The 20,978-nt window shown below is 33.7% G+C and overlaps 1 protein-coding gene across 1 annotated transcript in view; it reads right to left on the reverse strand.

Moving 5' to 3' along the window:
* Positions 1-20,978, reverse strand: part of LOC149787703 (uncharacterized) — a 76,142-nt gene that overhangs the window by 9,258 nt on the left and 45,906 nt on the right. The window contains exons 7-9 of the mRNA XM_089975584.1: positions 9,653-9,727; positions 4,275-4,424; positions 3,352-3,431 (exon numbers count right to left, since the gene is read on the reverse strand). Coding sequence (XP_089831710.1) covers positions 3,352-3,431; positions 4,275-4,424; positions 9,653-9,727 — 305 coding nt within the window. The remainder of the gene's footprint in view (positions 1-3,351; positions 3,432-4,274; positions 4,425-9,652; positions 9,728-20,978) is intronic.

The following is a 20,978-nucleotide window of genomic DNA, read 5'->3' on the forward strand; positions in this document are numbered from 1 at the left end:
ACTGGTAAGTTATACACATGCGAAATGACTTTGACTATGATGAGATAAGGTTCGAGTTATAACTGGTAAGTTATACACATGCGAAATGACTTTGGCTATGATGAGATAAGGTTCGAGTTATATCTGGTACGTGATACACATGCGTAATGACTTTGTTTTACCATAAGTAATCCTCAGGCAGTTACAATTACAATCAAAGCATGAGATAACTGTTAGGACATATTTTAAATTCTAAATCACGTAGAAAGTCAAATGTGAATGTTGCATGAATATAGTCTTGATTCCATGCGAGTCTTCTATATCAAAATCGTCTTACTGTAATGTTCATAATGGCAACATGTTCCAAATATTAGTTTTGCAATATGCAGTGGATTGCAGGAGGCAAAGTTGTAAAGAGTAATAACATATAATAAAGAAACTGACAAAACACAAATCCAAAACTAATGTAATGTATCCATAGCGTTTTCTGGATTCAGGGTCCTTTTGTGCGAGCCAAATACAGGCAAAACAAAAACACAACAAAGAAGACAGTAAAATAGGTAAAACTAGAAACTCTTACAAGAATGCGTATGTAATGTTTAGGTCAAAAATACAAACTCTTACAAGAATGATTATCTAATGTAATTAAATAAAGTTTAAAGTGTTTTATTTCATGTGTACAGGATTGTCCTTAAAGACAAATACTTTAGCAAGTGTGAAAGTATTGTGGGTCTGTCGGCCTTCATAGTTTCCTTGAGCATGAAAGTATTAATGCATTAATCAACAAGGAATCTTCTCCATCATACGTTTTAATTATGTTATAATTAGAAACAGGTGCTAATGAAAGATTAATGTTGCATTCAAGTTATTTCAGATACATCCTTGATCGTTTCAAATGGAATAAAACATCATATCTAAACAAGGCAGTATTTCGCAGTCGAATCAGTCCCAAATTTTGATATACTGTCCAGAAGGATTGCCTAGACAGTATATTAGCGGTATGAATCTTCGTCCATTAATGAGTGTGACTTTCCAGATAGAAGATCAATGGTGTTAATTACATGGATATTCAGTAGTGCGTCGATTGCAATTCCATCTCTGAAAAACCCTGAATCCATCACGCGTTAATAGAATACTCAATAAAGTTTGCTAGACTAACATAATAGATGTTTAATTGCCATTATACGCTTAACAGGTTAGCTGCAACGATGTAGCCTTGGTTCCTGTACAAACCGAGACTTGCCGAATCTTTTGAACTATTTATAGTACGGATGTCAGATGACAGCACCTGGCTGATCATTCAATTCGCAATTTTATATATTTGTCATTAATCAGCGTCATCAACCAGCGTCGAATTGTATCATGATGCAATTAAACTGTGTGTGTAAACAAGACCTAAATGGAACGATTGTTTGTCTCAGTCGACCTCTTCGCTGAACGGATATAGCTCCTTCCCAGTTTGAGAGATAATACTTTATGTTGCTACCTTAGACAAACTAGTGTAAAATATGCCATGTCAGCTAATCTAATGCAGAGCACACATAGTATATCTTCCTCTAACATTTTCTCCAGTGTTCTATTTAGATATCGGTTTACTTTGAACAGACGACACCAGGGTTTAAAATCAGCATCAAAGGAGATATACATAATGTAAACATGGTTTGGAAGCGAGAACATCATATTAACGTCTGCAAAATTCCTCAGAAACGTTGAAAGTAATGCGACTTCCAGAGATTATAAAATGAAATGTTCAATAGATGAAAATATTGCTGGGTACTTGGTAATAAATACGCATCTGGACACTTATATAATATCAGTGATTTGTGATAATCATGTGCAGATGTCTAATGGCAAGGTTATAAATTCTTTAAGTATTAGAAAAGCGTCAAATGTGTCTATATAACGGGGACAATGCGGAGATGAAACATAAAGATATATGTAGTGATACTTTCATTTTCCTGTCACCGATAGATCCGTCAAAAGAACAATTTCAATGTATTTTTATTTTTATTTATTTCTCGGGAGCCAAGAATCAGCCCATAAATTATCTGGAAATTCATCTGTTGGCCAAATATTGTTTACAATATACTGTAAAACGAAAATTAGTTGCGAATTAGAAATTTTATCAACGCGGATTTCAGTTCAGTATTATTGCGAATTTAACCATATATTACCAGGAAAATTACTATCTTGATGGAATCTCTCTCTCTCTCTCTCTCTCTCTCTCTCTGATTTTCAGATTGAGGTGCCACTTACCCCCAACAGCAAATACACTCTGTTGTCAACGATTGATTGGATAACTGTGCCTACACCTTGAAAACAATACACACCTCAACAAGGATTGTTTTAATACTACAGATCTGTTATGTACATTGGATATTTCTCCACTTTCAAGATAAGTGGTTCTAGACGAGATAAATCAGCTCCTGCACGTGATAGACTATCATGACCAAAAAAGTAAATGGCCAGGAAGTGCCATGTCAGCAGTTCGTGCGGGCATTTAAGACAAGTTAAGAGTTCATTTTAGTAATAGTCATCGGTTTTATTCTCTCCATCATATGTCTACAAAATGGTTACATTTTACTTTTGTTTAATTTTAGGCACTCTATACTTTTATTGGCCCCCAGTATTAACAGGTTAGTGTTAGGACTTGTCGGATCGGTATTATGATAATGTGACTGGATGGGACATCATGCTACATGTCATCGGCATGATGCCACTGTGCTAGACATCACTGTAATATGCCACACTGCAGACATAGTAGCTGTATGACTGAAAATGCTTTAAAGGTATGTTAAAATTTAAATTACACACATACAGCATGCAGGGTCCTCTTGATATTCGGTCCACAACCCCATCAACTTACAGACATAATATTTTGGGATATTCCGCCACAAAAGACCATCGATTCTGTCGTAATAGTTAAGTCAGACAATCATTCATACTGGCAAGCCGGCCTCAAACATTAGGCTAATCGGCCTTGTTAATTCTGTCATCAGTCATCTTAGCAATTCCACGTTGGCTAGTCGGCCTTGACGATTCTGTCTTTTGGTCATTCTAGTGATTCTACTTCACAGATACTGCATGCTTCCCTGCGATCTACTAATATCGTACAACAGAGGAAAAACCCAAGAAAAGATATATAACTGCGTATTGTTTAATAAGCGTATACTAGTTCCCTGATTAAAACGGCGCATAAACTACGTTATCTCTCTCTCTCTCTCTCTATATATATATATATATATATATATATATATATATATATATATATATAATCTATCTATCTATTACACAGATAAACAGATATATGCATGCACAGAAAAGTACAATCCGTACTTGTTTCCTTTTCTTCTTTTATTTATATATCCCTACCTCGTTGTGGCCGCATGTCACTGTTTCATTACATTCGCTGGGGTCTTGAACAAGTTGCGAACAGAAGTTGCATAAAATCGCTAAAATATAGACCAAAATAAGTTTTTAAGAAACTACACTTTATAAAAGTCAGAACAAAGATAATTTAAAGATTATAATTAAGACATAATTACATAAACGAAAAAGTAATCCTTACAAACAGTTGAATAGAAACGATTCATGACAATTATGGTCCACATGGAGAAATGCTTATTCAACAGCATATTCATAATATGGTAATCGGATTGAAATTATGCCAAAAGTGACTTTCTCTGCTGCTAATGTCAAATTAAATTTTTAAGAAAAAGATACAGCAAATAGACAGACGTCTCCTACCACCATAGATGCCAAACAATTACGAGAGCTAGCAAAAGGCACAGAAATGAACGGTTATCTTCATATTTACATAAAAGGTGTTGAAAGCCAGATAATGTACAAAACAATAGAATAATGATTTTCAAAATTATATAAAATCTCTTTGAACAAAGGTGCGCATTACATATAACTAAATTTAAGAACAAGAAACTAACCTACTGCAGTTTCAAAAATATATCAAAATCAAAAAAGAGTGTGATGAATCCCTCTTCAAATCAATGAAAACGTGTCTACTAAATGTTGTTTTGTTCAAGTAGTGACGTATAATCGTGCTAAAAAGGTTTTCACTAAACAACAGAAATCATATACGTAAAACCAAATGATGCAATGTAAAACTTCTGGTATACAATATATGCAGAGCCGGAAGCAAGCCCACCAAGTTTGACTTGTCTCAGCCAGATATTTACTCAAGCTGACAGGACCCTCCGAACGGACAACACAGATCAATATTTACAAAGAGCAGGGTAAAATAAAACCCAACATATTCGCTGTCATAAAATTTTACTCACGACAATGACCGCAATGCCGCTTACAAGCAACAGAAAGCGTAGGGTCCTGACACAGGCTGGGTTGCTTTGCGTGTAGTAGATTGCATGCAATGGGGTCAATATCAGTACAGGTCTCTGCATCCACAAGTCCCACAAGTAAAAGTACTGCAACTGCAAAATCAAAAGTAATCTTGTGATTTCGAAACCATTATCAATGTCTAAAACTTGTAGACATAGTTCTTTTAAAAAGGATTCAAATAAAAAACAATAATATTGTACCATTCTAATGAGAAAATTGTTTTTGCTTGAATGTAAAGCACACGATACCTTTATAATGTTGTACAGGAAATGTTTACTTTTGGAGTGAACTTATAGGTATTACTATACTGAGCGTATCCATACCTCAAACAATAAACATATGCAAATTTTCAACTTTTCAAAGCATTCAAGTTCACAGAGGAGAATGTATATCAAGTCTGTCTCGGTGAAAATAATTCTAAGCCTTTATCAGACTATCTCCAGACTTATGGATATAGCATTACCAGCGTTTCCTTAAATTAGTAATTGTGTATTGGCATTGTTACAACACTGTTTTCAACATGTATATTGATATATTTGATATCACATTTCCTGAAAGATTACATGGTGTTTTACTGCTGATGTGATTATTGTTTTCGTTTGCTACAGTACTTTCATTGTGCGATGATAAGAAATATGTACATGTATATGCTTGCAGCAATACGACAACAAGAACACTGAGCTCTAGATAGGATTGAGATCCGTGTATACTAACTTGGGAATAACATTTCCGAATACATTCCACATAAGAATGAATTGTCAATATTTGTTCCTGACAAATATAGCACACATTTACATTTAGACCAACGAGACAAGGTTCTTCAAAGCCGTGCAACTTTCAAAGCGTATATTAACCACATTGAATCCTCTTTTTTGTTACTCCTTTTAACAAATATATTTTTTTGATTTGTCATTTATCATAACTGATGTTATTAATACCTCTCTCTTATCCGGGGAATTCCCATCATTTTTCAAAACTGCCATTGTAAAGCCTCTGCTGAAGAAACCAACACTAGGCCATAACGATTTAAAGAACTACCGCCCAGTTTCTAATCTCCCATTCATATCAAAAATCTTAGAAAAGGTTGTTCTATCCCAGCTTGTGTCTCATCTAAATTCAAACAATCTTTTAGCAATGTAAAATCTGCATATCGCCCTTGCCACAGTACTGGAACTACTCTTCTAAAAGTAGTTAATGACATTCTCTCTGCGTTGGAGAGCGCAAAGATTACAGTCCTCACCCTCCTTGATTTGTCTGCAGCAATGGACACAATAGACCATGAGATATTACTTCACCGTCTCCAGCATGTATATGGCATTCATGACACAGCCTTACTGTGGTTCAAGTCCTACTTGGTCAACAGGACACAAATTGTATCTGCAAATGGAATACACTCCAGAAAATTGTATCTGTAAATACACTCCAGCCCAGTTGATATATGTTGTGGTGTTCCAAAGGGTTCTGTTCTTGGATCTGTTCTCTTCATTATGTACACTCAGACGCTCGCAAGGTCATAGATCATCATCCAGTGTCTCACCAGTTGTGCGCTGATGACACCCAAATATGCAAATCTAGCCACCCAACTGAAGTTGATGCTACCATCCAAGGTGAAGAGAGGTGCATTTCTAATGTAAAATCATGGATGACATGTAACAAGCTGCAGATGAATGATGATAAAACTGAGGCCATTCTGATTACACAAAGACTTTCTCATTCACATCCTTTACCTTAAACAATAAATATCAGCAACGCCAACATTAAATTCACACAATCAGTACGAAACCTAGGTGTTACTCTGGACAGTACTCTCACATTGCACCAACATGTCATGAACATATGCAAGGCTGCATATCTTGAGCTGAGACGCATCAGCTCAATTCGCAAATATCTTTCAGTTGATGCAACTAAAACACTTGTGTGTTAATTATTACTTTCCAGACTGGACTGTTGTAACTCAATGCTGTCTGGTTCATCTCAGTATCTGCTCTAGAAACTTCAAAAAGTTCACAACACAGCTGCTCGGATCATACTTAGAGTACCATGATCAGAGCACAACTCCCCGCTGCTCTGTACCCTACACTGGTTATCCATTCGATCCTGAATCAAACACAAAATTTGTTCTCTGTGCTACGTTTCACTGTCGTCGGACTCTAGTCCAACATACCTATCCGACCTCATCCATGTGTACACACCAGCAATATACTTACGCTCCTCTTCTGACAATCGTATGCTCATTATTCCCACTATGAAAACAAAGTCATATGGACAGAGTTCTTTTGCATACGAGGCCTAATCAACGTGTAATGAATTGCCCATTCAATTTAGACAAAAAGACATAGTGATCACATTCAAGAGGGCTCTCAAAACTCACTGATTTCGACTGAAAGAACAAACTTAAAGACCTAATAATGTTTCCTATCTGAAATATTCTTAGTACGTTTTTTTATTTTTTAATTTTTTTTTTAATTTCATGGTGGCTGTTTTTGTAATAGTATTATTATATGTTTTTTATCTTATAGGTGTTGTCTAATGTAAAACGCTTAGAGCTTCTAAAGATTAGGCGCTATACAAAGTCCTCATTATTATTATTATTATTATTATTATTATTATAAAAAGGTGTGAAACAGTTCATTTAGTTCATCACTAAAACCGGCTTAGATGTAATTGGCAATGTCAAAAAAATGTTATTACTTTTTGAGCTTACTAAACTTTACATCACAGTTATCATTCCAAATTGAGCTCGAAACTTCTTATTTCACTGAATTAGTAATTTCTTGATTTGTCGATATTTGGACAGATAATTTAGAGTAATAAATAATGGTGAGAACTTTTCACCTAAAACAACAAACTCAGTGATGTTTCATCAACATACTAAGAAAGAACATAGTTTTATTTTTGTTTATTCCACCCATAGTCAAATTCTTCTTATCATATAGCCTAAAATGTCTACCCACAAGTCAGACATATTTGGGAAGAGTTCGATGCTAAACCTAATTGAGACTGCACCATTAATGATTATTTCGATTTGACAAATGTTATATCCAATTATAATTGATTTCTTGACTTAACAACAATAACGCTTAACTTTATCAACAAATACTTTTAAATATAATTTAAATGGAAACGGTGATAGCTGTGTGGTTATGACGCTATGGACTTTAATTAAATAACCTAAAGTAGCAAAGCCAACAAGTGTTTGAAAAACGTAACAAATAATTGAATTCTCATTGTTATAAAAAATATTTTAGAGGAACTTACATTATTATGAATTAAATCCAGAATAATCCCAAGACTATCCACGTACGTTCAAAAGAATCTATGTCGCTAAGGAATTCCAGGTCCTGAATGTACCAACGTGCCAGTAACCTTTAATGTGCTAAAGTTCCAACAGAACTGATGCATTACAATGGCATGTTCTAAAAATCTTTTCAATAAATTCATAATACTCTCGAAAATGTTTTTTTTTTTTTTTAATTCTAGTCATATGCACACTTTGTAAATCCAATAAATACTTTAAATAAAACTTTCCTCTCACAGTAAAACTAAGTACAATATTAAACACATCTACAGACTGATATCTAGACGAGCACATAGGACATAGGAATGAATTGATTGTTCAACTCTTCGCCCATTATACACCTTAATGCTCTTTATCACAACTATTCATTTCCTCGATTTATGTTGCACTGCCTCCAACATGACATATTTCATAATATTTCATTCGCAACAGAACACGTTTGACATAATCATGCTATGGTTGGTAACCCCAAACATGCAAACAGATCGTTATTGAGAGTAATTTCAAAACTTCGCAACATCTTTGTATATCTCATTGCAATCTACCAAAAGTAAGGACACAATGTAGATATACAGAACAATGTTTGGTGTGAAACATTGCACATATCAGTTTCGTATGTCCTCTCCAATGTATCATCCTTTAGAGACATTATTTGATCCATCTGTATAATTGTTAGGATTCAAGCTTTCATAATATACATGTCGAAACGAAGTGAGAAGGATGTCCTATTTGAAACATACTGCTTAGGTTTATCACCATTTGGAATGCGTCAAATTACAACTTAATAGCCGTCATTAAATTTGTACATTATCTCACCATTTGGAATGAGTCAAATTACAATTTAATAGCCGTCATTAAATTTGTACATTATCTCACCATTTGGAATGCGTCAAATTACAACTTAATAGCCGTCATTAAATTTGTATATTATCTTTCAAACCTTTCAGATGTTACACGTAATTCATCAAAACTGAACGTTCTTCATTGGACATACTTTTAGTACATTCACAACTTCGGTGTGTGATACAGGATTATTTAATTACTGCTTCTACAACTTTTTAAAGTATTATTGACTCAACTTCAATATTTTTAATTATTTACCGATTATGTATAACGTAAGTTATAAAAATATAACATTCATCTTGATTTCGGTAATCCATGATGCAAAATAATATAGTGCACCTGAGTATATTCCTGATAAATATTGTGTGCATAATAAAAATAATCACTGGCATAATAATAATGCAGCCAACAAAAATCCAAAATTTCTAATTAAAGGTATGTGAACAAAAACTGAACGAAATGGAGTCTTCTCAGATCAATCCGTTTAAATGCCAGTGCCCTTAAGGACACACGGTACTAATTATACGGAAGAACTGTGAACCAGTCTAGAAATGAGTGAAGAAATAATAGAGTATTTACAGGTTTGGTGGTCCATAATAGGAAAAATATCTTTTGAGAGCTTATCCTATATGTAATGTAAAAAAAATATTGACAAATTTCTACTGATGTAATTTTAGCATTTTTACAGGCTTGAATCAGGAGTATTCAATAATGAAAGTAGCACCTGATTCATTTGGTGCAGAATGAATAACACGTGTTTCATGCACATGTATGTAAGCAAAGTGCCGCGGGTCATATGGTGTTCTCCACACATAAGCTTGCACCAAGGTTAGATGTGCATGAAGAATTATAGGTGTCATTATCAGCACCCATACATTTTAAGTTATTGAATTTTGAATATGATGGTGTTTCCATATGTTTACTATTGGAGTGGAATTAGTACCGTGAGTCCTTAAGCGACGTATCCAGTAATGTACCTTTTTTATCTTCAAATCTCTGAGCGAATAACAAAGACGCTGGACCGAAGTCGTGTAGTAGAACGCATTTTCTTCTCCTGGCCTTACATTCAGTGATTTTAGGCTAACATTGATTTCCCCGTCGTAGCAAATAGAGTTTCTAAAGCAGGAAAGAACATGAAATATAGGATGAAAGTTTGAATTATTTCAGTATGGCTCTTACCTAGAAATGTGTATTCCATTTTTGTAGTCTGGTTCACCACTAATGTCATATTCAGAGTCCGTGACACGTGTAAGGCTGGCTATATATTTCCAGAGATTACCATAGATAAGGATCCATGGAAAATCATTGGAATTCTGCACTCACCTGGCCTGGTTTGGTGTGATTGGACGGAAACGAGGATTTGTGATATACTTGCACTGATTATAAAGAAAAACACGATTTTTGCCATTAGAGTAATGTTTACACGTCATGTCTTTTGAGACACACAAAAAAATGCATTTTAAATCACAGTAAAGTGATTGCATAATGTTTTTGAGGCTAACGGTAACTCCGATCATGCTTTTTAGAGATCGCCTTGTTATAATATGCATCAAATAGTTACCCATACTGGCCTTACCATTCGACGCAGAAGCAGTCTAATTGTTGTATTCAAGTTTTAATTTCTGCTAATTTATTTTGATATTAATTTGGAATTATGGTGAATTCAGTCAATAATATTTATGATTATATTGTTATGACTTATCCAACGACTGTTAAGACATTACGACATTTCAGGCCATTAGCACATTAGCACGCTCGTAACTACACATTGGGTATTGGAATCTATAAGAAACACCACTGCAATTCCGCTGGTACTTCTTACATTGGGACCTGTGATAAAATTGTTAGGGCTCTTTGTGATTAATTCACAATATCGTAAGCTCTTTTTATATTTTCGTTTTGTACTGTAATGAAAATAATATGTTTTGAATTCCACACAACTTCTCCTGTTACTTAATTTAAGACCATAGTGTCGTAGCCGAAACTTTAGGGCTCTTGTCTGGAATACAAATTTCTCTAACTATTCAAGAAACTTTCTTTCGTTCGGAATTTTCTATGTTTCATATATTTAAATTTAGCAGGTTTGAGAAAATTGTTGTGCAAACCATAATATTTTACAATGTCATCTAAAGTGGAGAACTGCATTTTGAATCTTGCCTAAGAGTGGTTAATGTCTCTGCAATTGGAATTACAGCTAGCAAGGATGGAATTAGATTTAAAACCCATTAAGTTTCAGATAGACATGACGCAAATACAGATAAAAAGAAAGAGGTATAAATAGAGAAAAAGAGAAAAAGAAGAAAGAGAGATGAAATTTAAATTAAAAGAATGAGAAACTCTCTGTACATACATACTAATAGTTTATGTTATCAGAAATACCAAGTTAGTACCCCCATTTTAAGACAAAGAAGAAGATTAATACTTTCTCAACTCTGAAAAAAATAGCTGAAAAATTGAAGTTGCCAAGGAAGCACTGGACTATGTTATTACAAATTTTACATGTCGGCAGATCTCACAATATTTATATTTGACTGTCCGTACAACTTAGTGCTGATTATGATTTGGTTAATGAATATATCTTAAAGGATTATGTATTGGTAACTGAGGCATATCTGAAAGGGTTTAGAATTGTATAAAATCAACAAACCAAGCTGATGCTGCTTTGCAAGGCAGAAGCACGACAATTTAATAGATGGCTTTCTTCCACAGGGTTGGTCAAGATTACGAAAACCTCCGACACCTCATATTAGATGAAGAGTTCAATAATTGCGACCATAGTGGTATCAAGAACTACACTGATGAGAAATTGTCGAAATATTAAAAAAGCTACTTGTAAAATTGACGACTATTCCGTGATTAACACAGTTTCATTGGTAATTATGTCTTCCCCATGCAGTTTTTGTCCAAAAACCATATCAGTCTCCTACGATTACTTTCAAATCACAGTTTGTCACAACTTTTAATAAACAAGCTGCTGATCAGACCGATATAAAATATTTTTTCATACTACATGCACTTATTGCAAGAAAAAAGCACGTTATTTATCATTACTACGTATTGAAAAACCAGTAACATAATCAAGACAAACATATTCCATTTGCTCTTGAAAGCAATACATTTGTTAGGTGAACCCAACCCCAGCCTGATTTTATTATGGTGAATTAAGAATAATTCATATCAAAAGGTTCTTTGTCACTCTTTGGTGATTCTACCAGGTGAATCACTATTAATAAGTTTGAGACACAGGAACATCTCGGAGTCTTTTATTATCAGATACATTGGACTTCCTCAATTGTTGACAGATCCAACAGTCCCGACTTCGCATATTGATGGTATTTCTATATTATTACACAGTGAAATAATTGGGATAATATTGTAGTTAATCCACTTGTAACTAACAAGCCTTGTTTGGATCAAAAAGTCGATTTGTTTCAAAACGAAATCATTATCGATACCCAGCTTATACTGGATCTAGAGCAAACAAAGCTCGTGAGAATGATGTTGATTAGGAAATTATTCCTGTACCTGACACATTTATTAGACAAGTTTTTGAAGACGTCACCTTTACTTCTCGAATTGACGAGTGGATAGATTTTGATCACATTGATCCTCTTTGGGATTCTCTTTACTATAATGAGGGTGAAAACAAAAACTCATTTAAGTTTCCATAAGATCTATCACAAGATCTTGAAGATTTTTATTAACCAAAGAATAAGAATGATGTGTATAAATACTGCAGATCTTGTCAAACTTGTCACATTGTAGAATAACCCAATCAGAGTATATATGAGGCTCATCTTCAAGCTATTCTTGCACTTGTCGAACCATTGAGCAGAATAATCGTAGATTGTGTCGGTCCCTTACCTAAGTCAGGCAACCAAAAGGGTCGTTTCTTCAAGGCATATTAAAAGGTAGACCATAGTAAACGTATTAAGAACGTTCTTCACAATTTAGGAATGCCAAATCTGTCCGATTTTATTAGGATTCAATCATTTTGTCTGGCATTTTCCAACATGTCATGCAAGGTGTAGGCATCCAGCAATTTGAATCTTCCTGTTTGAAGATTATGTCTTGGTCATATTGTTTTGATATCGAAATCAATTGGAACGAACGTGTTAATTTATTCTTATTTATGTTAGGGAATCAGCTCATGAATCATTATGTTATGGTCCTAAATAACTAGTTTTCGCACATACTCTACGTGCACCATTGTAGGTATTAAAGAGAACATTATTTCAACTGGAGATTCAAAAACTAATCTCCTTGACTATGTTTTTGATTACAAATAAATTTGTCAAATATTAAGTTAAGGTATGTCGAAAAACAAACGAAATTAGTTTTCAGGCCAGTGATAGAGCTTGTCAAAAATTAAATTAAGGTATGTCGTATGTCTGATGATAGAGTTCTGGCTCCATTGTTCATACCTCAGAATCCGCTTCATACTGAGTATCATAGTCCTTATACAATTAAAAAGAAAGGGAGTGTCTTAAATGACATTTTTGACACTCATGGTAGGCAAAAACAAAATTAAATAATTATGTAAATCGAGACAGTCCCGTTAATCGTTCAGTCAATTTGGGTGTAGGTGTACAATAAGGAATCAAGCTGTGGAACGAAATCAGACTGTAAAGACTTTGATGTAACCCTTCTTCGGAATTCAGAAATTTGGAATAACCTTGACTAGAAACTTTCACATCTACAGTTTCAAGGAAAGAGTAAACTAAATACGATAGTGTTTAAACATGTGCGATTGCTTGCCGATGTTCCAGCACTAACAAGGAAAATATTCCATGACGTTGAAATTGTAGATTCCATCCCTGTGAAGCAGCATCCAAACAGGAATGTCTGGAAAAAAGGAATTTAAATTTTTCTGAAATATATTTTAATTGAACCAAGTAAAAGTGTCGAGAACTCTCCATGCTTTATTCTGCTACTATCGGAGAATACTTCTCACATGTGCACAGAGTCTAGAAAAGTAAACATTGTGAGCAAAACAGACTCATTCATATTTACAAGAATCGTTGACTAGATTGACAAAATTGGAAATGCAAAATATCAACCAAGTTTGACCTTTTCAAAGTATTCTGGCATATTCCACTCACAGAGTTGGCACAGTTTGTTCTAGATGGACTTTATCAATATAACGTAATATCGTTTTGAATGAAAGCTTCATCTTGTACATTTTTTGTAATGAACATGATTACATCTGATCCAGATAGTTGTGAATCTTGCATCGATAACGTTATCATTTACAGCGTCACCTGAATATATCACTCGGAAACCATTCTAAAATTCTTTAGTAGATCAGTGATCCAAATTGGAGAATTAGTTTCTGTAAAAGAGATTTATTCCATTCTTGTGTTACATTTTAGGAGATATTGTGGGACACACTCAGGTTAAACCTATATAGTTTAAGTTCAATGCGATATTTGATTTCCATGTCCCTATCAGTACAAAGCAGCTGATGTGATTTTTTTGGGTATTGCTGGATATTATCGGAATGTTTACTCACAATATTCCATAATTGCTGAACCGCTAAGCAATTTGTTGAGTACAAAATCCAAATCTCGTTGGCCTGAAAAATGTCAGGACATCTTGGTAAGTTTAAGGACACCCTTATGGGTGCACCTGTTTTCAGCTACAAATTAAAGGGAATCATTTAAAAGGTTTGTTGCAAGTGCAGTTGGGTTGGTGGAGGATTGATTCATGAAAAAAAATGATGTAGATATCCAGTCTGACATTTTTTCTAAACATTAAATATACACCAGATAAATTCTTCCACAATCTAGAAAGAATCTAAGGCTATGATATTAACATATTAACTTGGCAACACTTTGAAGTACATATTAGTTTCATTCCTTCTCATTGCATTATATTTAATGATAACAACCCTATTTTCTTCATTTGCAAATTGAAAAACAAAACTCATAGAGTATCAAGCTGTGATTGACGTCACGAGATTATAATATTGGATTAAGAACATCAAGGGAAAAGAAAACTTAATTGCTTTTATATAGAAGAATTTTTAATTTATGTATAGTTAGTGTCATGTATAAAATATTATCTTATATAGTTTTAATCATATGTATATTTCATTATGTTTTAAAAGAAATCTTTAGTCTTTATAGAATGTATGCTCAACCAATGATATACCACGAGATGTACCTAATTTTCATTTAAAGAAGACGATGATTGCCGCGATTCCTTTTAATGAAACATTTTTGCAACGAGTTGTATATCATTGAGAAATCGTCCATAAATTCTCTCTCTCTCTCTCTCTCTCTCTCTCACACACACACACACACACACACACACACACACACACATGCACATTCTTTGGTCGGTTTGACATAACTTTTATCATTATTCATAAGTCCAGAGACTTCGTGGCATGACACAAATGAACGTCCTCTACACACGTCATTTCATAGATTTTAGAGAGAGAGAGAGAGAGAGAGAATCATTTGGTCGTTTCCATATTTAATTAATATTAATCGATTTTAGGACATTATAGTATGTTAGAGAAACAGCAACAACAACAAAACATTAAACACATCACAGTACCATCTAACCAAGAACTTTAACGTTTAATGTCGACAAAGTTTGCAATTTTGTATAAATGATAAACACTGTAGAAAGATCTCAAGAAAAGTGCACACATACCGTTATGTGTGTAATATTTTAGGTTTCTTAGTGTAATTTATATTTCTAGGTTTTAATCCATACCAAATTCCTTTTCTCTCTCACTTCACATTTCTGCGTAGCTTGTCCGTTATGCATGAGAGGAGAGAGGAACATAAAGCAGAAAGGATTGTGATGAAAATGTGTACCATATTAAATTCATTTAGAACACGGGGATTATTAATACGTTTTGTCGTTATTTTCATACGTCACTAACGATTAGTGTGTGCAAATTGATCATTGATCTATAATCAACTGCAGAAGCTCACGAGAATGATATATTTGCGTATTATTGCGCCTTGGGCGGATCACAGTTTGATTTACACCAAGTATTGTTATATCAAATTGCTCTAATCCATTTCTTTAAATGACATGCTACTTTTAATATATATATATATATATATATATATATATATATATATATATATATATATATATATATATATATATATATATATATATATATATATATATAACTGACCTTTGACCAAAAATCAAGTTAATAGACTGCCTGACCAGTGAAACATATTCTGCAAACGCTTCAACAAAATATCTATGTGATTACAGTTTAAATAATCGTATAATTTTTAATTGTGGACCTGTTTCAGTTAAAGATAGTCTTGATTTTGACCATAGATAGTTCCAGGAAAGACATGTTTCATTAAGTGGAAAGAATATTTCTAGATAAAGGTAATCGCGACGTAGGTCATGTGAATGGGAACGCAAAATTATTTACCTGAAAAAAATGCTTATTCTGTCCTTAACGACCGAAGCGGAATCAGTCTTATTGCTTTATTTAGTTTTGAATTTGGGTGGATTTATTTATTCAAATAATTTCCCGGAATTACAAAGCTCTCAATAATAGTCTGGGCCTGAAACATTACTTTGGAATTATATTGAATTCTTTCAAGGATATCTTCTATTATATGGTGGTGATACATACAAATAATGTTAATACATAGCCACATTCCAGGCTAATGTCACATTAGCACATTATAGACTACATGTACATCAACACATTTAATATTACAATTTATTTGGTATTGAATTTGAGCTTCATACATCGGGACCTGTGATAGATCGTTTAGGACTATTAATTCACAATAATGTACGTTCTTTTTAAATTTTAGCTTTGTATTCACGGGAAATAACATATTTGTTGAATTTAGCAAAACTTTTATGATTTCGCTCTTTTATGTTATTTAGTTTACGACTATAGATCAGTAACACCTGAACCTATCAAACCCGTCCTTCATGTATAGGTTCTAACAGTAAGAATATTCTATTTTTAGGTTACACAGTGATAGACGAGGATTCATGGACAATTGTGTATATGGATGAACAGTCACTCACACTGTCATAGCTAAATAGATGTGATTTGGTCCCTGGATAAGGTGCTACAGGTTGAAAGGCTATCATCGGTATTGTACATTAGCGTATGACCTTACTGCAAGCGAAATTAGAGGAAACAATTTCAAATGTAGATGGTAACATTTCGTGGATGTCAGAGACAGGTCCAAAAGAGATTTGGGGGTATCTCTTGAACCTCCTCCATATAGACACACCCAAAGACAGTCACGCTCGTACCTATAAACGATTGCTTTGTATGAAACGTATTCATCTTTCAATAATGAATGATTTATGATTTTTAAGTAAAACAATTCAAAGCCTTGAATCCACCAAGCACATTCCTGAAAAGTACGCAAGTGTCTTTTAATACGGTCATCAGGAATTTTTGTTTTTTGGAATTTCGGTGACTCAGTGGTCATGAAGGTTGAACAATAGTGTGCTCTTATCACCAAACACATTGAGGTGTCACTGCGTCGACCATGGACTTGTCTTTACCGATTTATGATTGAATATAAATTGAACAGTTATAATAGACTAACAATGCATCCAAGCTGCGTTACGAAGTTAACTAGTACACACCGTCCTTATACATGGGTCTGAAGATAATTTAAATCATATAGAGAGAGAAACAGGCCAATAACAACATCATCAATATTTTACCTTATCACCCATTTGTAAACGAGACAAGGAAAATAATATATTTAATTCATATTCATTCAAATTTCAAAATTATTTATCCAACTTCACCACCGAGGATGGCTACATAGATTAATAACACTAGAACCTAACAAAAATGTCCTTCATATTGAGGTTCTACCTGTATGGTGTGTAAAATCGTGATCACTTTTCCGTGGAAACAGAGATTATTTTCCTAGAGGTCTCAAAAATATTATCTCCTTTTGTATGAATTGGTTGAACCATTGGGTTTATCTGCTCTTCTACAAATTCAAAATGTAAATGCAAAGGTGTGAATAATTGTTTTCCTGTGATATTATGATTTATTCAATTTTAGGAGTTTTGGAAACAACATCGTTCAAAAGCGACAAAATGGTATAACATAAATGAGAGAGAATATGAAAGACCATGACATTGCTTATCTGGGATTAACTGACCTTGAATCTATTATAAAAGCTTCTTGTCACGATTTCAGAGTTCAAAATCCACAATACCGACACGATTGTCATCAAATAATGGGTAAGTCGGTTTATCTATTACTTACAGTGGTTCACATATTTTATTTAAGCAAAAGCAGCAGAATTTATTGGATTTTGTATAAATATGAAAAGTCGAATTGGAAGTTGCTCTACTTATGTTTTCATTGATTAAACAGGTATTAATGGCAAAAGAATTATAATGAATAATAGTGGTTTTACAAGTAAAATGTTTAGATGTCAAATATGTCTTTAGGAATCTTTATTAGCTACAAAATAAAATTTTACAGACATCATGGTTCCGCTTTTCATCAAGGGTATACAAAATCAGCATGGCGTCTGCGTTTAATAATAATCTGAGTTAAGTCCATTAGCTAAACATTTTTGAAAACTATTCTCAAAGTTACATTCTTATGAAAATGCAATACGTCTTTCTTTCTACAGTCAAGTGTAAGTATTTTATGTATTTCTCGCTCTAATCTTGCATTTTATCCCATCTAACGTCATTATAATTTTATTCATTTGACATATTCCTTAAATCTCAATTTTTTTCATGATTTGACACAATCCTTAAATCGCTGATATTTTCTATTTCATTTTCCCAATTTTTCTACCAGCGTGTCTGTCGTGCATTCGTAATATTTAACAACTGACTCTATCTCAGCTCTACTTTCTAAACTTGATTACAAATTTGCTGATAGTTGTAAAATAAGACATTTGCTAGAACATCGTGCCTAAGTATACATGTTGCACTTCGCACCAACCCCGACATTTCACACAAATAATAATATCCTCGAAATATTTATATCTACTTATTTTCAAAACAATGTAAGCAGGATTTTACTTCAGCCATGTGGTGATAACCTTTCTTCCATGTAATCCTATTTTGGTTATATTTGTGTTAATTGTATGGATATATAAAAAAGCACGCAGTGCAAAATATTATCCAGGAAAACGCAAAATTGATTTCTTTCATTTTATATAAATTTATGGAAAGATTAAATACTCCCCATATTTTCATCAACATGTGATTTTTATTACGCAATGTCTAGTCGTTTTGTTTAAACGTCTTTAATTAACATAATTGGATACAAATGGGGTTGGGCTGCATGTTCTCATATCTTATAATAAGCCCTCGCCATGCAATTAATATGAAATTGAAATGGATACTGGCTGTACATTAATTTGAGTTCATACAATTATAAAATAGTCGCCTGATTCAGGAAAGAAAAGAGACATGATTCAGACAAGAGAGAGAAATAGAGGTTAATATGTTAATCAATTAAGAGCACATTACTCATAGTGGCAGCAGCTGGGCATCAGTACATACATCAAATAAATTCAATTCCTAAGAATTAAGCAAATCGTATCTTTAATTGCTGATTAAAATTAAAATTAGATGTAATTGATTGAGTAGAGAAACGATTTGTAATTATGTAAAGAGTTTGGTGTTTTTAGTATTTGTTTCAACCAAGTCAAATAAATTATCACTGACGTTCGCCAGTTACACAATTTAAAATCTCATGTGCAATGTTGTTGTCATGTACATCACATATTCTGAAAAAATAAACAAGTATCAGTTCTAACATTCATTACTAGCTAAGTAATGACGTTTTATTCTAACACACACGTGAATGTAACCCTCACCTTTACTGATCGAACGCGAGGATTTATGGCAGTCAAATCCACATTTTGCTGTCGGGAATGTTATGAATATTGCGATGTCGTTACGAATATTGCGATGCCGTGAGTCTCACGGCAAATAGGTACAAAAGAGAAGTAAAATGTTTGCTATTTTTCTACAGTTTTCAGAAGTGTTCCTTTGAACGCGGAAGACGCTTTGAGGATATGTGGACACTGATCACAGGTATCCACGTTACGGTTTCCACCGACGTGTTGACACATAAGCTCAATCTGCGAAAGTAAAAACCCAATTGACGTCCTCAAACAAAGGACTGTTATCCTTAATTTTGAAATTCAGTACTCGTGTAACTAGGAAAGTTCCACAGCTAGAAATCACATGGTTAAAATGTGCTGTCATTCATAATATGAACAGATATGTATTTTATAGCGAATATTCACAGATGATTTACATATTCAGGTAAAATACACAACCTTAAAACAGAGTCGCTGTAATCACGTGCTAAACACTATTAATTTACATTGTGTGTGAAGCTTTAAAACTAGTTGCCGATTCGTTTATTAAATGATTGAATATAAATATATTATGATATTAATAAATGACTTAGTAAATATAAGTTGACAGAGATGGAAAAGGGGTCAGTGATGATTTGTAAATAGATATTTCCTTGCAAAAGGAATATGAAAATTTTAGCAAGTGTAGGCAACACTCTTTGTTCTCAGAACTGCAAATCACATGTACAAATACATGCAGTATGTATATATACTTACAACAAAGACCACATGTATGTATACAGAAACTGTGATGAATCGCATCTCCGCATTGTCCACGTTGACAGTCATAGTGAATTTTATCAGCACAGTGGGTCGTCGCGATGTGATGGTGGGTCGTCGTAATCTTCGTGTAGTGGTTATGTCGGTCTTCAAGATTTAAGATCAACATATTGAAAAGAGAAATCATTTTATTCTTCAAGAACATGACTTTTGGTCAGAAACGTCTCACACGGCATATTTCAGTTTAATATACCGCTAAACGTAGACTATAAACAAGTTCTCAAGTTTTGCATGTTTATGATGCCATTAATATTTATTTCATGCTTGTGCTGAACATCGGCAATTCCAATAAGCCACGAAAAGTTCGAATGTGTAAAACATGCACTAAGTGTATTCAGAATGCAAATGAAAGCATACTACATAACATAAATAAATGATGTTTCCAGGTGGGTTATATGATGATGTCTGCAGTAGTCATATCACGGTTGTGCAACTGAATAATCACCTAAGTTAAAAAGTGATATTGAACCTATTCAGTAAAAACAAGAAAAGATGAACATAGTAAGTCCGAAAATACAACGACGATGATGATGCTGATCATAATGATAATAATATAAACCTAAAGGTAACAGAAACAGAAGGAAAATTAGCAACGTTGATGAGGTGTGTAACCACATTTTTTATCGATAAGAATTGCTTCAACGACGAAGAAGCAGCTGCTGTAGAGTAAGCGAAGATACGAAAAACACAATGACGAAAATGAAACAATGCAAACAACGACCATTATGACTGTAACAAAGGCACTTACAATGAAAAGAATAACGACGACGACGACAGTGGTGATTATGTACTTTGAATGTTGCAATTATCCTCAGTGCAGCAATTCATTTACATGTTGCTATCGCTGC

The sequence above is a fragment of the Sinohyriopsis cumingii genome, chromosome 11 (assembly GCF_028554795.1).
Source record: "Sinohyriopsis cumingii isolate HCF-2022 chromosome 11, ASM2855479v2, whole genome shotgun sequence".
NCBI classification, from domain to species: Eukaryota; Metazoa; Mollusca; class Bivalvia; order Unionida; family Unionidae; genus Sinohyriopsis; species Sinohyriopsis cumingii.